The sequence below is a fragment of the Thermobia domestica genome, chromosome 1 (assembly GCF_964235325.1).
Source record: "Thermobia domestica chromosome 1, izTheDome1.hap1.1, whole genome shotgun sequence".
NCBI classification, from domain to species: domain Eukaryota; kingdom Metazoa; phylum Arthropoda; class Insecta; order Zygentoma; family Lepismatidae; genus Thermobia; species Thermobia domestica.
The window spans coordinates 262157273-262177510 of record NC_137454.1 but is presented as its reverse complement, the minus strand read 5'-3'; the positions used below and the strand labels follow the sequence as shown (position 1 = coordinate 262177510).

The 20238-nt window shown below is 38.5% G+C and overlaps 1 protein-coding gene across 2 annotated transcripts in view; it reads left to right on the top strand.

Moving 5' to 3' along the window:
- Nucleotides 1-20238, top strand: part of SPARC (secreted protein, acidic, cysteine-rich) — a 171004-nt gene that overhangs the window by 69752 nt on the left and 81014 nt on the right. The window contains exon 2 of one of the 2 annotated variants that reach the window (XM_081726174.1): nucleotides 4597-4678. In XM_081726174.1, coding sequence (XP_081582300.1) covers nucleotides 4607-4678 — 72 coding nt within the window. In that variant the 5' untranslated portion in view covers nucleotides 4597-4606. Of the gene's footprint in view, nucleotides 1-4596; nucleotides 4679-5414; nucleotides 5562-20238 lie in introns of those variants that run through there. The other variant, XM_081726177.1, reaches the window with a different exon arrangement.

Sequence of the window (20238 nt, the reverse complement as noted above, 5' to 3'; positions counted from 1 at the left end):
TCGCCACTTTCCAACCACTTCGGTTTTCTCTTCTCTCGCTGACTTCTGCGCCGTTGATTGTCTTGATTGTTCTGTGCTGGTAAGCCTATCTTCCTTCGAATGTGGATGCAGGATTGTTTGCTTCTCGTCCTACTTCATTATCTTGATCAGCATTTGTTTGCAGACCTCTTTTTCCCACATTCTCCGTTACTGTAATATCGATGCTCTTCTTGCATTGATCGTTATCAGCGTCGATTGTTCCTCCTAGTACTAGGTCATCATTACGCAGGTTACACAAAACCTCCGATTTAAATTTCACGTCATGACTAAGAACTACTTTCTTTTGTGACGGTACACAAATACGATAACCATCCTTGTCATTGACAGCCAACTAGATAACCGGAAATACTTTTATTATCAAACTTAGAACGAAAGGTTTTTGGTACATGAACATAACACTGTGTTCCGAAAATTCGCAAATGGTTAAGCTTGCCAACTTCTCTTGCGTACCACAACTCGTACGGTGCCTTACCATCAATAAATGATTTACCGGTACGATTTAAAATGTGCGCTGCAGTATTACAAGCTTCAGTCCACAGTGCTTTCGGTAGATTCGTAGGATTAAGCATAGAACGAGCTGCTTCAACAATTGTACGGTTCTCCCGTTCAGCAGCTCCATTTTGTTCAGGCGTATAAGGTGGAGTAATCTGACACTCAATACCACGACTTGCCAATAATTCTGCAACCTTTTTGTTGTCAAACTCTTTTCCCCCATCACACCTGAAATATTTTACGACATGACCTTTTGTACGTGCTTCGTTTAAAAAAATTTAAGAACATCAGAAACTTCGTTTTTATGCTTTAGAAAAAACAGTCTACGAAATCGACTAAAGTCATCTTTAAAACAAACATAATACCGTGCTCCGCGCATAGATGTAATGTTCATTGGTCCTTTACATCTGCATGAATAATTTCACCAACCTTCTCGGCTCTGTAGACTCTTGATTTAAATGGCAACCGATGCATTTTACCTAAAGCACACCCATCACAAAATTGTTCACTGCCCTCATCCACATCAATTTTTCACATGTTTTTTTATTTTGGTGAGCAAAACGCTCATGATACACCTGTAGTGTGTCACTAGGGGTAACCAAATGCACTTCAACAGATTGTTCTGGCTTTACAACACGCATATTTAAAAAATACAGTCCGTTGCCAACACATCCATTCATCACAATATTGCTAGTGTTTACATCACGGATAGTAACACCTTCACTGTCCATTGTCGTACTATACCCATTTTGTGCAGCTGCTTTCACAGAAAACAAATGCGTACTAGCATCAGGAACATACAACCCATCAGTCATTTCAGCATCATACCACACATCATCGTTAAGTATTTGAATCTTGAGTGTCTTTTTTCCATAAGCCTTCATAACAACATTTTGTTTTCCCAACGAAATTATTTCAGGAATAGAAAAGTTTGTATATGACGAAAAATATTGTTTATTAGATGTCAGATGTTTTGATGCACCACTGTCACAAATCCACTTATCTGCACTGACGTAATTTGTCTTTGACGCACCCATAGCACATAGGAAAGCAACGTTACTAGGTAGTTTTCTTCTGTGGACATTCGGCTGCCCAGTGCCCTAGTTCCTTGCACTTTTTACAGGGGAACTTCTTCTTTGCACGACTGAGGTCACTTTTACCGGTTTTCTTCGAGTTGTCCTTCTTAGAGTTTGAGAACTTAGTTTTACCGCGTTCAGTGCTCACAAAAAAAGCTTTGGAGTCGGTTACAGTTTGGTCACTCTGCATCTCACGTAACTCGATCGCACACAACTTTTGAATCAGCAAATTAAGTTTTTGTTCATCTGCTGGAATAGTGTCCCACAAATCTTTAAAATTTGTCATATTCCTTACCCAACGTGGATAAGATCCGACTGTTTAGCATGCGTTCTGATAACGTATTCTCACCGTGTTTGGTCAGTTCATCATTCAAATCGACAGAAAGCATTTGCAGTTTTGCCACATGCATGCTGATATCTTCTTTGTCATCCCGCTGAACCCGAAAAAATGAATCAATCAGCATATTTAACCTTTGTGTACTACTGCGCTCGAAACGAGCACACAATTTGTCCCATAGTTCTTTTAAATGATTACACGTTAACACGGGCTCCGTGATAGGTTTACTAAACGCACTCGCGATAATGCTTGCTGCCCTTGCATCGTCCTTCTGCCACTCAGTGAACGCCAGCTTTTGTGCTTGAGTTGCATCATTTGCTAATTCTATACATTTCCTTGTGCCATCAACAATGGATTCTAGTCCGTGTGCACTTAACACCATATTCATCTGCCATTTCCACTTTGCCCAATCATCAGGTCCTTCAAGTTTGTCCAAAGTTAATTTAAATTCACTCCAGGAAGCCATTTTTCACGTCAAGAAAAGCACAAAGATATTAACAGTTAACTATGCGCAATGTACCTCGTGGCCTGGGCTCATAACCTCTAAAAAATTATGGCAGAATACAGTCTTTGTTACATGAATATTTATTAACACAGGAAACCTCAGCGTGAGGTATTTTACACTAGAAATAACCACAAAAAATATATGAGCAGTACTGATACAACAAGCACACACACTTCTGTATTATGCGAACACAGCAGTTTTTTTTAATAGAAAGCAGCACTAACAGAAACAATTGAGATGCGAAACGCACTTATGCAGTGTTTTACTTCCAACAATTAAGGTTGTAAGATTTAATATCAAGTTTGAAACATCGCAAGTTAAAGAAACGCATGTAATAACAAATATCATAATTGAAAATAATTTCGAATTAAAGTAGCTGTGACTACATTACTTCAAAATTGAACTTGTGGAATGCACAGCATGATCGTAGCTCAAAGAAAATAATCAATAAGAATGGTCTTGATTCAAAGCTCGGGCCATACCCGTAGGAGTAACTTACATTAACTATTCACCTAACGAACAATGATGCAGAGGGTTTGGCACTACTTTATCAGATGGTTCTATCAAATGTCACCTAATTCACACAACAGTAACAAATTTTAATGCCCTAAAAAGTGTTCTGAACAAGAAGACGTTCATTATGCACATTGTAACTAAGTTACAAGAGGTTTATATCCTATCACTACGGTGCATCTACCAAGTCAACTTTTGGAATATCCCATTAAGTTAGCTTTCAACGTAGCTAAAGGAAACTTATGTGAATGAGTACAGAGTTCTCCGTAGCAAAATGGATAAAGTCATGGTTCGATAACTACAAGGTTCGCAGTTCGAACCCCGTCTCAGAAGCTACAATTTTTTTAAGTTTTTAATTTCTCAGTTCTCAAGATCTTTCTCTCCATTCGTAATCATCTGATGCTCTAAAAATTGTTCTCCACCTTAATTCGACAACTGCCTAATGTGATCCTCGAAGTTCGAAACCTTCTGTTTCACAAAATCACAACTTTCGTCATAATACGAATGCTGTCCGATCATTTTTTCCAGTTCTAAATCTGTGTATATAAATCATTCCTCTCTGTCTCCATATTTCAATCTTTCCCTCCCTCTCTCTCTCTGTGTGTGTTTCTGAATGTCGCTCAGGAACTCATATGGGTTGAGATTAAACCTTCGACTGTTGAAACCAAATGTAAGCTCTCTAGCAATGTGCTATCATAACTCTATAGGTTTGTTGCTAAAAGCAGTGTCATTTTAGATTATATTCGGGGGAGGGGTGGTCTCCGCCGACAAAATATTTTCACTTTTTTATTAGTGTATTACTATACATTTGATCAAACAATATGTATTTATGAAGCTCAAGGGAGGGGAAATTACACACTCCTGTCCTGCCCAAATGACATTCTTGGAACATTTGCTTGCAATTACTGAAAAGAAATGAAATGAATCATTGAATAACACTCATTTCTGTTAGTAGATATTCTCTAGCTCTGTGCGTGCATTACAGACTTTAGGAAGCACAAAACTTACTGCCGTTATTGGCAATTTCTATAGATTTCTTAGGGAGCATCTTACTAGCTTCTAGTCTTTAAAGAAGGGAAAGAATGAAACTAAAGGTATTAATGAAGCTATGGGAAGATTTTGAGACTTTTTTTTTTTAATAGGCTCTTGAAAGATATTTCAGAACAAATGAATGAAAAAGACTGTTTTAGAGCAATTACATTGTAAACTTGATTTCTGTTTTTTTTTTTCCGTCTGAATGGAAAGAGTGTACTACGTCACACAACTGCGTTAAACAAGGAGAAGTGGAGGAGTTGGAGTTGGATCGCACTATCGATTGAGACATGTATTTCTGGATGCATAAGAAAACGGGGCAAGAGTTTGTTATTAATTTGGACTTAGAATTTTTGTAACAATTTCTATGCCGCGAATTGTACCTATTCTTGTTTTCAGCCACTTTAATTTAAACATATTCAATCATCATTGTTTGTAATATATGTCAAAGTCAGTTCAAAATATGTTTAACTTCTAATTATAATAATAGATTCAAGCATTTCATGATGTTGAATACGTTGAACTGGTCGCTTTAGTGTAGTTGATCATTTCAAAACATTTTTCTATGTGTACTTATTTTTCTATTTTTCCTTTTATTCTAGATCCACCAAGATGAAGCTGCAGCTGTTCTTCCTGACGCTACTTCTTTTCTCTTTAATCACAGATGTTTTCGGAGAAAAAATAGTAAGTATTTTTCATTTTAGTCCAGAAACAGTGGCAGATTAACGCACAGGTACAGTAGGCACGTGCCTAGGCTGAAGGGGCGCCCAAGAAAAATATTTTTTGAAAACTCAGTTATCAAGAGATTGGTCTTTGTTTACAAAAAGCACTTGATAAATTTATTTTATAATTTTACAATAAAGCACTAATCTAATGTTGCACTTGCACTTTATTTTTTTAAAGTGCTGTGCAGTGTTGGTGGCAATAAGGCACCGATTTCATTTGCTGAAGCGCCCCCTGTGTGTGCACATCGTATTCACTTGCTTTCTATTCTCTAGCAGATTAAAAAAAACTAAACAGAGGGCGCTGTCGACTTGGATTTCTTAAAGGACTGTAGATAGAGCACTGCACTGCAATGTTTGTTTTAAGTACATCCGCATAACAAAGCACGAGACAGTGTTATCTAGTTCCATGTTTACGTTGTTATTATGCACACGTCGTGTCGATAATTGACTCAGTATGAGTGGTTTAAGAAAGAAATTATCAGATGCAGAAAGACACAAGTTAAACAGAGAGGAGGAAAACGAAAGAGATCAACTGTAGAAAATTCCTAAATTCAAAACATTTTTTGATGGCAGGAAAGTGATAAGATAACAAACACGTCAGTACATGATACAGTTGCAGATGGTATCCAGCAAGATTCCAACGTGAACATTAATGACAATGGGACAGCTGAGGTAACTACAGTGACTTTAAAAAGTTCGATTCAGATGGTCGGTAAAAGAAACTACAGTGTGGACTCACAGGAAAACGTTACAAGCGAAATAGCGATCACAGATTTTGAGAATAGGTATACCGATACCCGATGCCCGATGCTGCAGCTCACTCTACTACTACAAAAAGGAAGGTAAGAAAATTACTGATAATCTGACACACTTATAACTTGTTCGTAAAATAGACCTGCATATCAAAATTTTGCAAATTTATTTGTATGTCTTCGCATCTTCCATATTTAGATTTAGTTATGTGGTGTTTTATAGGCTACTTATAATTTTATAGGCCTTATAAAAATAACAATAAAACTATTTATAGTAGGATATAAGTAAGGTCAAATATGTACTCTACTCCAAACAGACAGTTTTCACCTGAAGATTTTTGCGATTGGTAAAATGTGTACCGTGTTATTGAGCATGAAAATTCTTCTAGCCATTAGGCGGCAATGTCAGCGTTTTTGCTCTATGCAGATATAAGAAGTAGGGTAGACAAAGAACTCGTTCTGCAAGTGAAAACTGAAGCAGAGTACTGGAAAAATGTTTTAAGAAGAGTTATTGCAGTTGTGAAATTTCTGGCATCCAGAGGTTTGCCATTTCGTGGACTCGAGGAAACAGTCGGATCATCACATAATGGAAATTACATGGTTGTTTTAGAAGTCATAGCAGAATTCAACCCTTTCTTAGCCGATCATATATCGCAGTTTGGTAATGCTGGAAGAGGAATTCCTTCCTATTTCAGCTCCACTATATGCGGTAAATTCATCCAACTTTTGGGAGACAAATTAACTAAAGATTTTGTGAAAGAGTTGAAAGAAGCCAAGTATTACTCCATCATTGTTGATTGAACATCTGATATTATACATATAGATTAGCCCACTTTCGTGATTCCCTGTTCTTACAAATGGTGAAACAGCAGAAAGTTTTATTGGGTTTATTGAACTCACAGGACACAAATCTGAGAAGTTAACACAAGTCGTGCTGGCAGAAATTCTAAATCTTGGACTTGATATAAAACACTGTAGGGGACAAAGCTACGATAATACAAACATGTCAGGGGCTTACGCTGGATTAAAGCCCTTTGGCAGAATAGATACCGTGTTTTGCGCATTCCCTAAATCTTGTAGGAACTTATGCCGCAAAGTCTTGTGACGCTATTTCGTTTTTTGGTTTACTGCAGAACCTACATAACTTTTTCTCAGGCTCAGACAGAAGGTGGGCAATTCAACTAAAACATTTCAAGCCGGGATCAACTCTTCTGAAAAGCTTATCAGCAACTCGTTGGTCAGCAAGAGCAGATGCGTGTAAAGCACTTTCCATAAGCTACAGTGAAATTTTGTAACTCTGGAGCAAATTGCAATGAAAAACCACAAACTCGTAGTGCTGATGATGATTACTGGCGAAAACTACAACAGTGTACTATCTGGGCAGATCATGGAGCGATTGGATGCAGCCAATAAAAAACTACAAGCAACAGATATTGATATGAGAGAAGCAACAAAAGTAATTGCAGGATTGAAAGCATAGTTGCAAATGGTTCGTACGGAGTTCGATGCATACGAAGAGGAAGCAAAGAACATAAGTGGATGTCAGGAATATCTGCATGACGAGGGACGGAAGAAGTAGAAAAACTGCTCCCAATGAAACCAAAGAGGGAGTCACGTCTTTACAGGGAGAGAACGATTTTGTATAGAGACATTTGACGAATTGTGGATTCCCTCATCTCTGAATTGTGCAGAAGAAAAAAGGCATACAACGTAACAAATGAAAAATTTATTTTCATCGCAAAACTGGATAGTGTGGACTGTGAAACCATCCGAACAAAAGTAAATGCATTGGTGCTCCACTACAAAGATGACTTAAGTGATAAGTTTTTCGAATGAATGTATTCATTTCAAAGCTCACTTGAAAGCGTGTGTTGGTGCATCAAAACTGCATCTGAAATGCTGAATACATTCGTACAAAGAAACTCGAAACCATCTTTACCAATGTAGATATTTGCCTACAAATGTTTGTATCTGCGCCAACTTCCAACTATTCAGGGGAAATAACTTTTTCTGAGTTAAAACGCGTTAAAAATCATTCACGGTCCAGAATGCACAACAGAAAACTTTCAGCTCTTAGTAAAATGTGCGTTGAAAGCGAAATGTTGAGAACGATATCTTTTGAACCACTTGTTAGTTTATTTGCAGACGTTAAAGCCAGGAAGAAGTGTTTACTCTGTAACAAATATCGTACTATTTCCAGTAACTGTTGAAGTTTAAAGGTAAAAAGAAGGTACGGTATCGTCCATATTTTGACATGTAAAGATGTAGCCTATAACCACTAAGATTCAAAGCGTCATAAATGTTTGTTTTATATAATATAATGAACGGAGTTTTGGTATACTGATATATATATATATATATATATATATATATATATATATATATATATATATAGTATACATAACACTGTATATATATATCAGTGCTAACGTGTAGACTTATAGTGCTATTTGAAAACATTACACTTTGTACACCCAGCCACAAAAGTATCTCCCCCCTAAGCGCTCTAATTCCATTACTTGGGGTCCAGGTAATTTGCAGTTGTGAGAACGCCTAGACTGATGCACATAACTTTTCGCGGCACTGGCAGCAGTTAGTAGACCTGATCCAGGTGTTTATTCAAGTAAAATTGTAAAGTAGGTGACTAACGAAACAGTTCTCCATTCTAAGATGAATCTCTATGGTTCGGATCGTGTTTTCCAAAGAACACCATATATTAATATCAATATTGCTGTGTATATAATGTATTATTTCTTTATATACTGTATGTTTACAGAAATATAAATACTCACCATGCATTTATCAGGAAATGCTTGAAAGTAGCTGAAAATATCAAATCTAGAACAACTGCTGGAAATAAGTTTGTAAATGATTGCCTTCATTGAGAGACCTTCTCCAATTCTCCTCATTTCCTTTCTGGAGAAGATCTTGCTTGTCACACTATGTATTGAAATTGAAACATTTGAAAAAATTTCAACCTGGCCGGGATTCGAACCCAGTTCCGCAGAGCAGAAGTTCAATACTCTAACCACTCACCTACCGCGTCACTTCACCTTTTATCTAAACTTTTAGCTAGTTAAAATCTTGCATGTAAGGCTATACAAATACTATAATAAGAAGACGTTCCTTATGAGTGTCGCAATGACTTACTCGAGATTCCCTTCTTTAACTCAAAAACAAGTTATATAGACCTTCATCAATCAAATGAATCAAAAACAAGTGAGTTGTCTGTGTGGAATTCTCAGACTGTATCGCTGCCAGCAGCAGTGGCACGTGAAAACATAGCAATAGTAAATGAATAACACGTTGCTACGTGTATACCTGTCGATTAACATCAATGTATCACGCGACAGTCAAAGCAAGTGTTCCATGTAAAGGCTTCCTTCCTATTCAAGGGCAGTAATGTTACTTGTTTATACTTGAGAGGTAAGAACCTCCTATTGTCCTTCGACCCACACTACATGGCTATCGCTGGTGTTTACATTCTATGAGCATAACCATAGCGTTTACTAATGTGTCGGGAAGTCCAAGGTTTTGCAGGGAATTGTTTGCCCTGTATTGTTTATTTATTTTTTTAATTGTTTATACATTGTTTATGCAAGCAATTCCTAATTCCACTTCACGATCTTATATCTCGTTAAATATTCGAGGGATTTCTAGTGATAGTAATCGTAATCTATTACGTAGTTTTATCATGCAAACATCGGCTGACTTCATATTAATGCAAGAAGTAGCGTTTCAGAATTTTGACTTCCTCTCTATGTATCGAGCCTATGTGAACGTGGGCCCTCAGCACCGAGGTACTGCAATCTTGTGTAAAAGAGGTGTCGAGGTTAGGAATGTTGTGTATCTTCCATCTGGCAGGGGTATCGCCGTAACTTGTGATGATCTTACTCTGACTAACTTTTATGCCCCGAGTGGTTCAAATAATAGGAATGCAAGAGAAGTTTTACAATGAAGACATTTTACCCTTATTTCCCACTATTCCAAAAAAATAATATTGGTTGGAGACTTTAATGTTGTGAATCGTGGGATAGACACTATCTCGAAGTTCATTCCTTCCCCTGCTCTCCAAAAATTAATTTCCTCCCTCAAACTCAAGGACACTTGGGTTCAACACCGCCAGGATTTTCAGTTTACCTATAAGACTCAAAATATGTCTAGTCGCATTGATAGATGTCATACAGCACCTGACATAATCGCTTGTCACCGATATTTATTTACGGATTATACCATTCAGTGATCACGCAGCAATATTATGGACATGCAAGTACAACCTAGTTGTTTCGGTTACTGACGGAAAGACTGCGTGAAAATTAAACAATCAATTACTTAATCATGCTGAAACGAAATGCATCTTTCGTCTGAAATGGGAGTACTGGCTCCGACAGTCATTACTATCCAATTTTAAATGAATGGTGGGTTAAATACGTTAAGCCGAAAATACAGAGTTTTTTAAATGGCAAGGTGCTGAAGTACAAAGAGAAAAACGAGAAAGTCTTGCATATCTGTATCGAGCTCTCCAGGAGTTATGGTTCCTCCCCAGTTCACAGCAAAATTGCCATTAACAAAACTAAGGCTTGGATCAAACAAATCCAGGCTACTTCGGTCAGAAAATATGCCCATAGCCTGCCTCCTGGTGGTTGTCTTCCCGATGAACATATTACCCTGTATCATGACATGGCTCAACATGAACGTCGGGTTGCTAAGGTTATTGACGTAATAAAGTATGATAATCGAACGATCATGTTCCTCCCCAAGATACAGCAGGTATTTTTCGATCACTATAGGAACTTGTACGCCAAACATGAGGCACCTCAAGATGGATACCAGCAATACCCGAATCTCCCCCTTCCCGTCCTGTCGGACAGGGAGCGCCAGTGCACAATGTCGCTCATCACAGAAGAGGAAATAAGTAGGATGCTGGGTCAGTGTAATCCTCACTCCAGTTCAGTCGGGAAGGACATGCTTGCCCTATATAATGAACTATTACAATCTCCGAACTTTCTACAAAATGAGGGTCACGTGATATTTCTTCCAAAATCTGCAGACGCCACAGATGAAATGCAATATAGGCCCATAACCTTGTTAAATACCGACTTAAAATTGTTCACCAAACTTTTAGTGCAGCGCCTGCGCAATCTCTTTGCTGATAAAATTAGTCCTTTTCAAGCAGCGATCAATAAAGAAAAGATTGTGTATTATGCACTTACGAAGATCCGAGATGTAGTAGGATACTTTCTTTTTGCTAGGAAACCGGACAGTCTTGTGTCATTGGACTTTCAAAATGCCTTTGATCGCTTATCACATGATTATCTTTTTGCAGTGCTCAGTGCATATAAATTTCCGCTTAGCTTCCTTAACATTATCCAGCAACTGTATAGCACGGCGACAGCTCGACTACAGATAAATGGTTTTCTCACTCAGTCCATTTCACTGAACAGCGGAGTTCGACAAGATTGTCCAATGTCCATGTTTCTTTTTGGGCTTGCTCTTGAACCTCTTTTATATAAGTTGGCTGCGTATATACAACCTCCGCTTCACGGACTATGCTGATGATGTGAATATTAGTTGCACGACATTAAAACAGTTTCACTATATTATTGCTCAATTACGACAATTCAGTGATATTAGTGGTGAACGTATCAATTTCTGTAAAACAAAAGTGTTGACATTTCATAACTGGAAAATGGATGGCATTCCAGAGCCCTTCTCAACTGTTGAAGTAGTAGATCAAGTTAACATATTGGGTGTTACATTTTCTAATAGTGACAATATCCATTATGAAAGGATTTGGGATTTGGAATAATGTGCGCGGGCTGTGTCTCCAACAAAAATTAAGCAAATTAGACCTTATCCAACGTATTTGATATGTAAATAGTTATTTGTGTGCAAAATTATGGTATTACGCGCATATATATCCGATATCGGATCTATATCTTCGAAAACTTCATTCTGTTATTGGTTGGTTTATTTGGGCAGGATTTTATTTTCGTGTCACACGTAATACCCTTACTCTACCTTGGAAACAAGGGGGCTTACAGCTCATTTCGATACGTGAGAAATGTAACGCGTTTTTCTTAACGAATAATTATAAGCAATATCAATTTCCTGACAGTATTACACATCAGTGGCTTTCGTGCTAGATGGTCTCATTTCCAGCACCCAACCCCCCTAATAAGGAATCCCTCAAAGACGCCCCTATGTATATTAAAGAATGCTTACAAGGTTGGTCGTATCTACCTCTCTTATTTCAATGTAAATACCAATGTCGTACCAATTATTTCAATGTAAAATTTCTGGGTCAGTACTTACTTGCACGTCTGTACAACATAATGGTTCCGCACGTTCAGCAAACGTTTCCCACAAAAAACTAAAAGATGATATGGCATAATGTGCACAATGCCACTCTGTCAACGCAAGTAAGGAGTACCTGGTATATGATTGTGAATGAGCTTGTTCCTACTAATGTTAAATTAAAACATATTGGAGTACTACAAACAGATATGTGTCAACAGTGTGCTCAACCTGATACGATTGAACACAGACTGCAATTCTGTACTCAACCACTTGATATCTGGAGAACGTTAACACGAATGTTAAGTGTTATCTGCCGTTTACATGCGACTGTGTTTGAACCTCAGTATATACTGTTTCCAGAATATCGTTTCTGTCCGATCACACAACACAATACTGTAACCTGGCTAATTGGAAAATCACTTTTCTCTATCATGGATACGTATCCGTGTGGCAATATGTTTGATTACATCATTTTTCTGAAAAATGGCTTGTAAAAGATTTTCTGTACAATGCGAAAACAAATATTTTGCTCACTACTTACGAATCTTGTATAATGAATATATGAACTGAGATGTTATAAGTTCCTGTAATGTAATCAAATGAAAATTTTAAAAAAAAGTGGCGAAGTCGAAAGAACATCCGCACAGTAATCACAAGGTTGGTGGTTCGAGCCCCCTCCGGGGTACTCTGGTACGTTTTTAGTGTTTCTTAGACTCACCTTAGTGTAAACAAATCACACATATAGGCCATTTAACATATTTGGGGGGAATACTTTTGTGGTTCATTGGCGTTTTGACGCGTCAGAAGATGCTGTCTACAATACATTGAGCAGAGAAGGTCGGTGGGTCAGAGTGCGTCATAGTTTTTCCTGGGTCACGGTGGGTGGTGCGTCACAGTGGATCACGGTGGATGATGGGTCGCAGTGGGTGACATGCTGTTGACCCACTGACTCACTCAGAAAACTCGATCAATTTGACCCACTCCAACTCTGGATTTGGCACCACTTAGAAAATGGAAGACCAAAAATTGCATGTTCACAATATTTTATTGTTTTACTTCAGGCAAGGGAAGAACGCACGAATAGTGTTTGTGATGTTTACTGTCCTTCATTTCTCTTGTGTTTTTGTCCCTGTTCTCAAAGAGTTAGTGGAGAAACTGTAAAAGTGAATAAAACGCGTCAAAATAGGAAACAAGGTACTGAGGAAGGTTCGTTACATTAATTAACTTTAAAAAATAATCCAGTGCCCTGAAACACCATTTTCCAATCAATACAGAGGTTGTTCAGTCTACATTTGGCAAATTTCGACTTACCTAAAAATTCAGAAGAATTCATGGCGCTATGCCCATAAGTGCTCGATGTGTTTCCCTTGGTTCCCAACAATAGCCCGACAGCGTAATTTCCACTGTAACAGGCTTCTATGAAGAACTGGGAGGGGAATTTTGTCGCGTTCCCTTTGCACAGCTTTCCAAAGTCCTTCCACAGTTGTCACACGCCGTTTTCTCAAAGCCGGCTTCAGCCATTCAAATCCACAATAGTACGTAGGACTTGCATCTGGAGATTTAACAGGTACCTCATTGAAAGGTATCACCTTATACCATTTGCCTCCTCTATTTCCCTGTAGAATGCCAGGGACGATCGTGACGTATATGATGAGGACTTGTCCATGTGAATGCGCACCAGATTGGCGTCATTTCCGTACATTGTTGGAATCTCATGCTTGTAGATTGGCCGCATGATCTGCTCTTGAAAATACTGCAAATTTAATTTTGCAGTTCTTCACCATCCTACGAATCTTCAGTTTACCTCGATAACAGTAGCCAGTAACGACCATGAACCCTTTTGGGAAGGATTCTTATCAGATACAGACCCACCTTCTGAAGTTCTTGGCACCTTTCTCTCGGTACATGATGGCTCTCGGTTTGCCGCAGTCGGAAAGGTAAATCCATGCCTCATCGAGCGTTACGACGTTCATCCACCTTTGTTTTACCGGATGCCGTTCGTACAGCTTCCGGGTGTTACATTTCCGTTCCTTTTGGTGGGCGTCCGTGAGAAGATGGCTGCGAGCTTTCATGACCTTTCCAGCTTGTGTTGTTGATGGTGTAACGTCCCTCTCACAGTCCCCAAAGACACGTCAAGACGATTAGCCATACACCTTTGTGTCGACTGATTTCCTTGCATTGCCATTTTGCGAAGTTTCCTCTGAATAGTGGAGGTGGCCTTCTCGCTTTCTACGCAATTTCGTTTTTTATTCCACTTAAACTGATGTTGCAACCATTTTTCTTGCACTGTTTTCTAATGACAGAAACACTAAAGTGGGCGTCATAAAGAACCGCAACATAGCCTTCCCAAAACAGGCTTAGTTTGGGTGGCATTTTGGTCACAGAGCGGATACCCACACACTTGGAAACAAATTTAACACAACGCTCACAACAATGGTCCTGTTTTGTGCGTTATTGTCGTCCGCGCGGAGAAACAACTCCGTTCCTAGGAAGCCACTGCACAACACTGCAGGACGCCAAGAGCCAGGTAGGGTGAATCTATTCTGCCCGGGAAGGGGAAGGAACGAAACCGGCCAGGCGTAGGCTGAACAACCTCTGTATAAGTATCTGTACAATGCCGTGCCGTGAAAAATCAGGGCCCGAGGCGATAGCATACGGCAGCGCCTCCGTACATATGAGTTCTCAATTTAAAGTTCACTTCTCTGTACTATTCTTTCTGCATAATACTTTACTAATTTATCATGACTAAAATCAAAGCATTATTACACTCCATTTCTTTTCTTCTTCCAGAACAGTGATGTCTTAGAGTAGTGGCTTAAGCGTTAGTTTCATAATGTTGGGGACGCGAGTTCGATTCCGGCTGTGGCAATAAGGAAATTTTTATAATGTACAAAACTGATACTTCTGATGTATACTAACATAAAAAATATTCAATTTCTCTGGGTCTAAGAGTTGAGAAAACTTTCTTTGCAGGTGAAATGCCAACAACACAAAATTACGTCATCCGTATCAACCTTCGTAACTGTCTGGCATGTAACGTGTTTGGACAAGAATTGATGAACACATAAGGGCTAAACACGTCTTATTGCTGCAGTATGGGCCAAAAATGAGTTCCTAGGAATTGTTCCTAGCTGTGCACAAATTGCAAATAGTGATCGAACTTAAAATGGTGATCGCTAGTCACGAGAATGATCCTATTTAAGATGTCACCTCACCTTTCTACTTAGAAGAAGAGCGAAACAAAATGCATTACTGTTATCAGCAACCAAATCTTTATATTCCATTTCTTGTCATAAAATGATAATTCTATCTGTAAATCCATAAACGTAATAATATTATTGTGTTCATGTGTAAACCTAAGAAACATCTGACATACTCTATATCGTTTCTGTTCCTATGAATACCTTCGACTGTTACTTTTTTTCTTTCCATTGTGGTAATAATAATAATAATATTAAAGGAATAACATAATTACAATACCAATTACATAAATATTATCTTCCATTCAGAAAAATTACTAATTACCACGACGGGATTTGAACCCAAGTAGCTGCAATGGGAGTTTCCTGCTTACACAACTTTTTAAAAACAAATTGCCCCAACTGGAGTATTGTTCGCCACTGGCACCTCATGTGCTTTCGACGTATTTCAAACACTACAGGAACACGAACACACAAATACTGAGAACAATTAAAATTCCGAACTTGCTCTTCACAGGGATTCGAACCCCTAGTTGATTGCGCCTCATGATCAGAAGTCGAACGCCCGGGATCACTCGGCTAGTGCCATCGGTTCAATTTGCCACAAACTCCTCATATGAATATAGGAAAATAAACTAATAGATATGGAACATAAACATAGAGCTGTCTTATTTCTACACGTGTTAATACAATTCAAAGAATGTGAAGATAATTTCTGTCGTCTTTTCTTCTTTGGAAATTTCAAGTAATGGTAAAGACGAAGTGTAATGTAAATCGGGACCATCCCTGCAACCGATAACACTGTTCAACAAATTTTGATCGAAAGTATGTAAATTCTTTGAAATTGCGATTTTTACATTCATTTAAGCATAATATGAAAGGAAATGATAATAGAAGAATTTTCTTAGCTCAGGTTGTGAAACAAAACGCCCTTGTACAACAGTAGCTGTATATATACAAATGTATTAATATTTATAGAACATTTAAGCAAAATCCTTGTAAACACCTACATTTCACTATTTTTGTCTATTTCACTGTGATGTGATAAGCTGGGGAGTTAAGTACCCTAACCTATAGCTTTCTATACCCTTGTACTTCCTTTTTCAAAATTGCGCAAATACCAGTTTCACAACGATACAGAAAATAAAGTAACCGTGGTCAAGTTAAACATTAACAATTCCGTAATAAAAATCAGTATTAACATCAAAACATGAAAAATATGTACAAATACCTTTTTGTGCAAGAACTACACTGCAATGTAGACAAAAGTTTCAAGTGATCCCTTGTACAGGATTATGTTTATTTTATTTTGAGCGTCTTCGCTTGGCTTGCCTTTTGTAGGTTACATCTGGAGCATCCCTTGCAATAGTCCAACAGTAGTCGGCCAATATGTTAGAACTCCACTTTCCCTCATATCTCTTCTCCATGGCTGCAATATTTTGATGGAAACGCTCACCATTTTCGTCACTTACTGCTCCACAATCTTCGGGAAAAAAAGTCTAGATGTGAATAAAGAAAGTGGAGTTTCAGAGACATATTGTAACCAAGATTTTCGTAGCACAATAACAACTTTGCTACCAGTTGTTTGTAATTTGTTGCTCGGTGTCTTCCCAAGAACTGTGAACAAACACTCTTCAAGATTTCCCACGCAGCTTTCTCCTTACCTTGGAGAATTTCGTCGAACTTGTGATCTTTGAATAGTTGCCTAATCTGTGGTCCTATGAAAACACCCTCTTTAACATTGGCATCACTTAATCGAGGGAATTGTCTTCTTAGGTACTTATAGGCCTCATCCTCTTGGTTCATGCTCTTAACAAAACTTTTCATAAAACCTAATTTAATATGTAGAGGGGGAAGCAAAATTCGGTTACGATCTACCAGTGGTTCATGCTGCACATTTTTCACTCCCGGCTGAAGAGTTTCTCTGGTACTCCAATCACTTTTGCGGTAATGAGATCCACGATCTCTACTGTCCCATTCACATATAAAGCAACAATACTTTGTATACCCTAACTGCATACCTAGCAACAGTGCTATTACTTTAAGGCCACCACAAATGAGCCACTGAAAATCGTAATATTTAATGGCTTGAAGCAAACGATTCAAGCTTTCATAAGATTCCTTCATATGAACTGCGTAACCTACAGAAATTGAAGGAAGTTCATTTCCAATATGTAAAAGCACTGCTTTTAAACTCACCTTGGACGAATCTATAAAGAGCCTCCACTCCGTAGGTTCGTAATTAATTTTAAGTGCCCTCATGAGACCATTTACATCTGTACATGCCACAAGTGTGTCTTCCATAGTAAAAAATGAAGTGAACATCTTCTTATTCCGATACACTGAAATATTTACTTTTTGCTGCAATAAATTCCATTGCTTTAAGCGGGACGCTAAAATTTCGGCTTTGCTTTTCGAGAGGCCCAAGTCTCTGATTAGATCACTTAGTTCCTCTTGAGCAAGTCTATGTGGTTCACATGGAGGTTCTTCTACAACAAACGTAGGTTCCTTCGAAGTACTTGATTCAGGAGCTTCAACTTCTTGATCATCATCAGAAAAAAGATCGTATTCTTTAGGTGGGTCAGGAACAGGTAGTCCTTCTCCATGTGGAACAGGGCGCATTGCAGAAGGAATGTTAGGATAGATCAAGGCCCGCTTCTTCTTCGTGGAAATTCCCTTCTTGACGGAAGGAACCATACAAAAATAACAGTCTCTGATGTGGTCGCTTGGCTCCCTTCAAATCATGGGCACTGCAAAAGGCATTAAGCGCCCCTTCCCATTAATCCAATTTCTTAGATTGCTGGCACATGTGTTACACACAATGTGGGGTGCCCAAGATTTATCTTGGTCTCCAATTTTAGAACCAAAGTAATATTGATAGGCTTTTCTTATTAGTGGTATTATAGTCTGCTTTTGCGAGGAAAATGTCACTTCCCCACACACGTAGCAGAAGTTATCCGCACTGTTTACACAATTTCGCGGCATTTTTGTTTATTGAAATCCTCAAAATGTCACTTAAAATAGTTCCGACAACTATTTAAAAATATACATTCGAAATACCAGTATTTTTGCGTACTTGTAGTTGTATTTTATGTCCTGCACTACACAAACGTCACACCCAAAACGCTGATAACTGCACTAAACCTGTCTTTTCTAACAATAGCAGAACACTACTGAGATAAGGAACACAATGAAACCAAGCGTTCATATAGTTTCTCCAGTGTTGCCGGATCAGTGTAACATTTTACCCCAAACGAAGCGAATATATTTATTTTTAAAGCGTTATTATTAGACATGCCTGTAAAACGAAAACTAGAGCTAATATTCTAAAATAACTTTCAAATTCGTGATCAGCACCACAAAATCAATGAGAATTAGCTGATTTTGTTCAATTTACATTTTCGTTGATGAACAGTGTAACCAGCGCCGTAACTTAGATTCTTTTCTGGGGGTGAGGGCGCGGTGGCTGAGTGGTAGAGCGTTCACCTCCGGTGCTTGGGGTCCATGGTTCGATTCCAGCTCGTGCCATGTGGACTTTGTGGTGGACAAACACCGTGCTCGTGGGTTTTCTCGGGGTTCTCCCGTTTCCTCCCACTTTCTTCATTCCACCATTTCAGTCATCTCTCATCATCACCGTCTCCTTTAGCCTAACCGACATAAGCGTGGGATGTAAAACGTACAGATTTCATTTCTTTTCTGGGAGAAGGGGCAAGCATTAATAAGCTTATTTGGGCTCCCTAGAAAAAGTTGATTTTCTAATTATTGGGCCCCTCTCTCTCCAACTTTCTCGTAATCTTTATGGGCCCACCGGAGCCTGTGGGCCATCCCGCACGACAAGGTCTGCAGTTCCGTTAGTTACCCCCTGGGCCCATTCCATACATGACAAAATTATTAAGGGGACAATATTGATAAATCTCAAAGCCATACGAATAAATATAACTGAAATGGGTCTACGACTCATTTTTGTTCTATTTACCTTTTGTGTGCTGTTTTGTTTATGTAATGTAGCGACCCTATTTGATGCTTCATTTCGAATTTCATGTTCGTTTCGCACATGGAGTAAGAAAATTTAATCTCAAAATTGGCCCCCTCGAACGGCGGGGAGCTTGTCTGGGGGGCAGTTGAAACCCATAAGTTACGGCTCTGCCGGTGATGTAGGCTCAACTTAAAGAACATTTCGTGATATTTTCCTCATTGAGCAACGTCTATATAACTTGTTTTTGAGTTAAACAAAAAAATCTCGAGTAAGTCATTAATACACTCACGCAAGCTGCTTATATTTTCTTATTTATATTTGTATTTATATTTAGTTTATATTTGTTTGTTTTTATTATATTTGAGTATCTTGTTTATATTTTTCCATGAAACGACTTTAGCTATGTATTAGTTTGCGTGGAAGTTTAAATGACCCGGTAGGTGAGTGGTTAGCGCGTTGAACTTCTCTTTGGTGGACCCGGGTTTGAATCCCGGCCAGGCTGAAACTTTTTGAAGTGTTTCTGTTTCAATTTCAATTTCATGCATACTCAGTGTGACAAGCAAGATCTTCTCTCCTCCAGAAAGAAAAGATGTTGGAATCAGGAGAATTGAAGAAGGTCTCTCAATGGAGGCAATCATTTACAAACTTATTTCCAGCAGTTGTTCTAGATTTGATATTTTCAGCTACTTTCAAGCATTTTTTGATTCATATGTGATCAGTGTTTTTATTTGTTTGAATATGGAGTATATAATGAAAAAATACATTACATACACAGCAATATTGAGATTAACATATGATGTTCATTGGACAACACGCTCTCAACCAGAGAGATTGGTCTCAGAATGAAGAAATGTTTCGTGCATCATCTACTCACAATTATACTTCCATACAGACTTGACTCAGTGCTACCAACTGCTGTCAGTGCCGAGAAAAGTTACGTGTAAGTTGGGTTGCATCTGTCTAGGTGTTCTCACAACTGCAAAAGACCTGGACCCCAAGTAATGGAATTAGATCACTTAGGGGAAAGATACTTTTGTGGCTGGGTGTACCAGATTCAGGAAGTTGAAAACGAGTATTCTTTTATTTTTTAGCCGCGCAGGTTTGTTTCTGGCGGCCATTTTGTATAGGCGCCTGAGCGTATTTTGCACTTTTCAGAGGATTCCGTTAAACGCTGTAACTTTTCAGGTTTTAAAGATAATGAGTTCAAACCAAAACCATATAAAAGATAATGGAATGGACAATATTCTGTGTCCTGTGCACATTAGTACGTACTTTAAAACGTCGAAAAAAG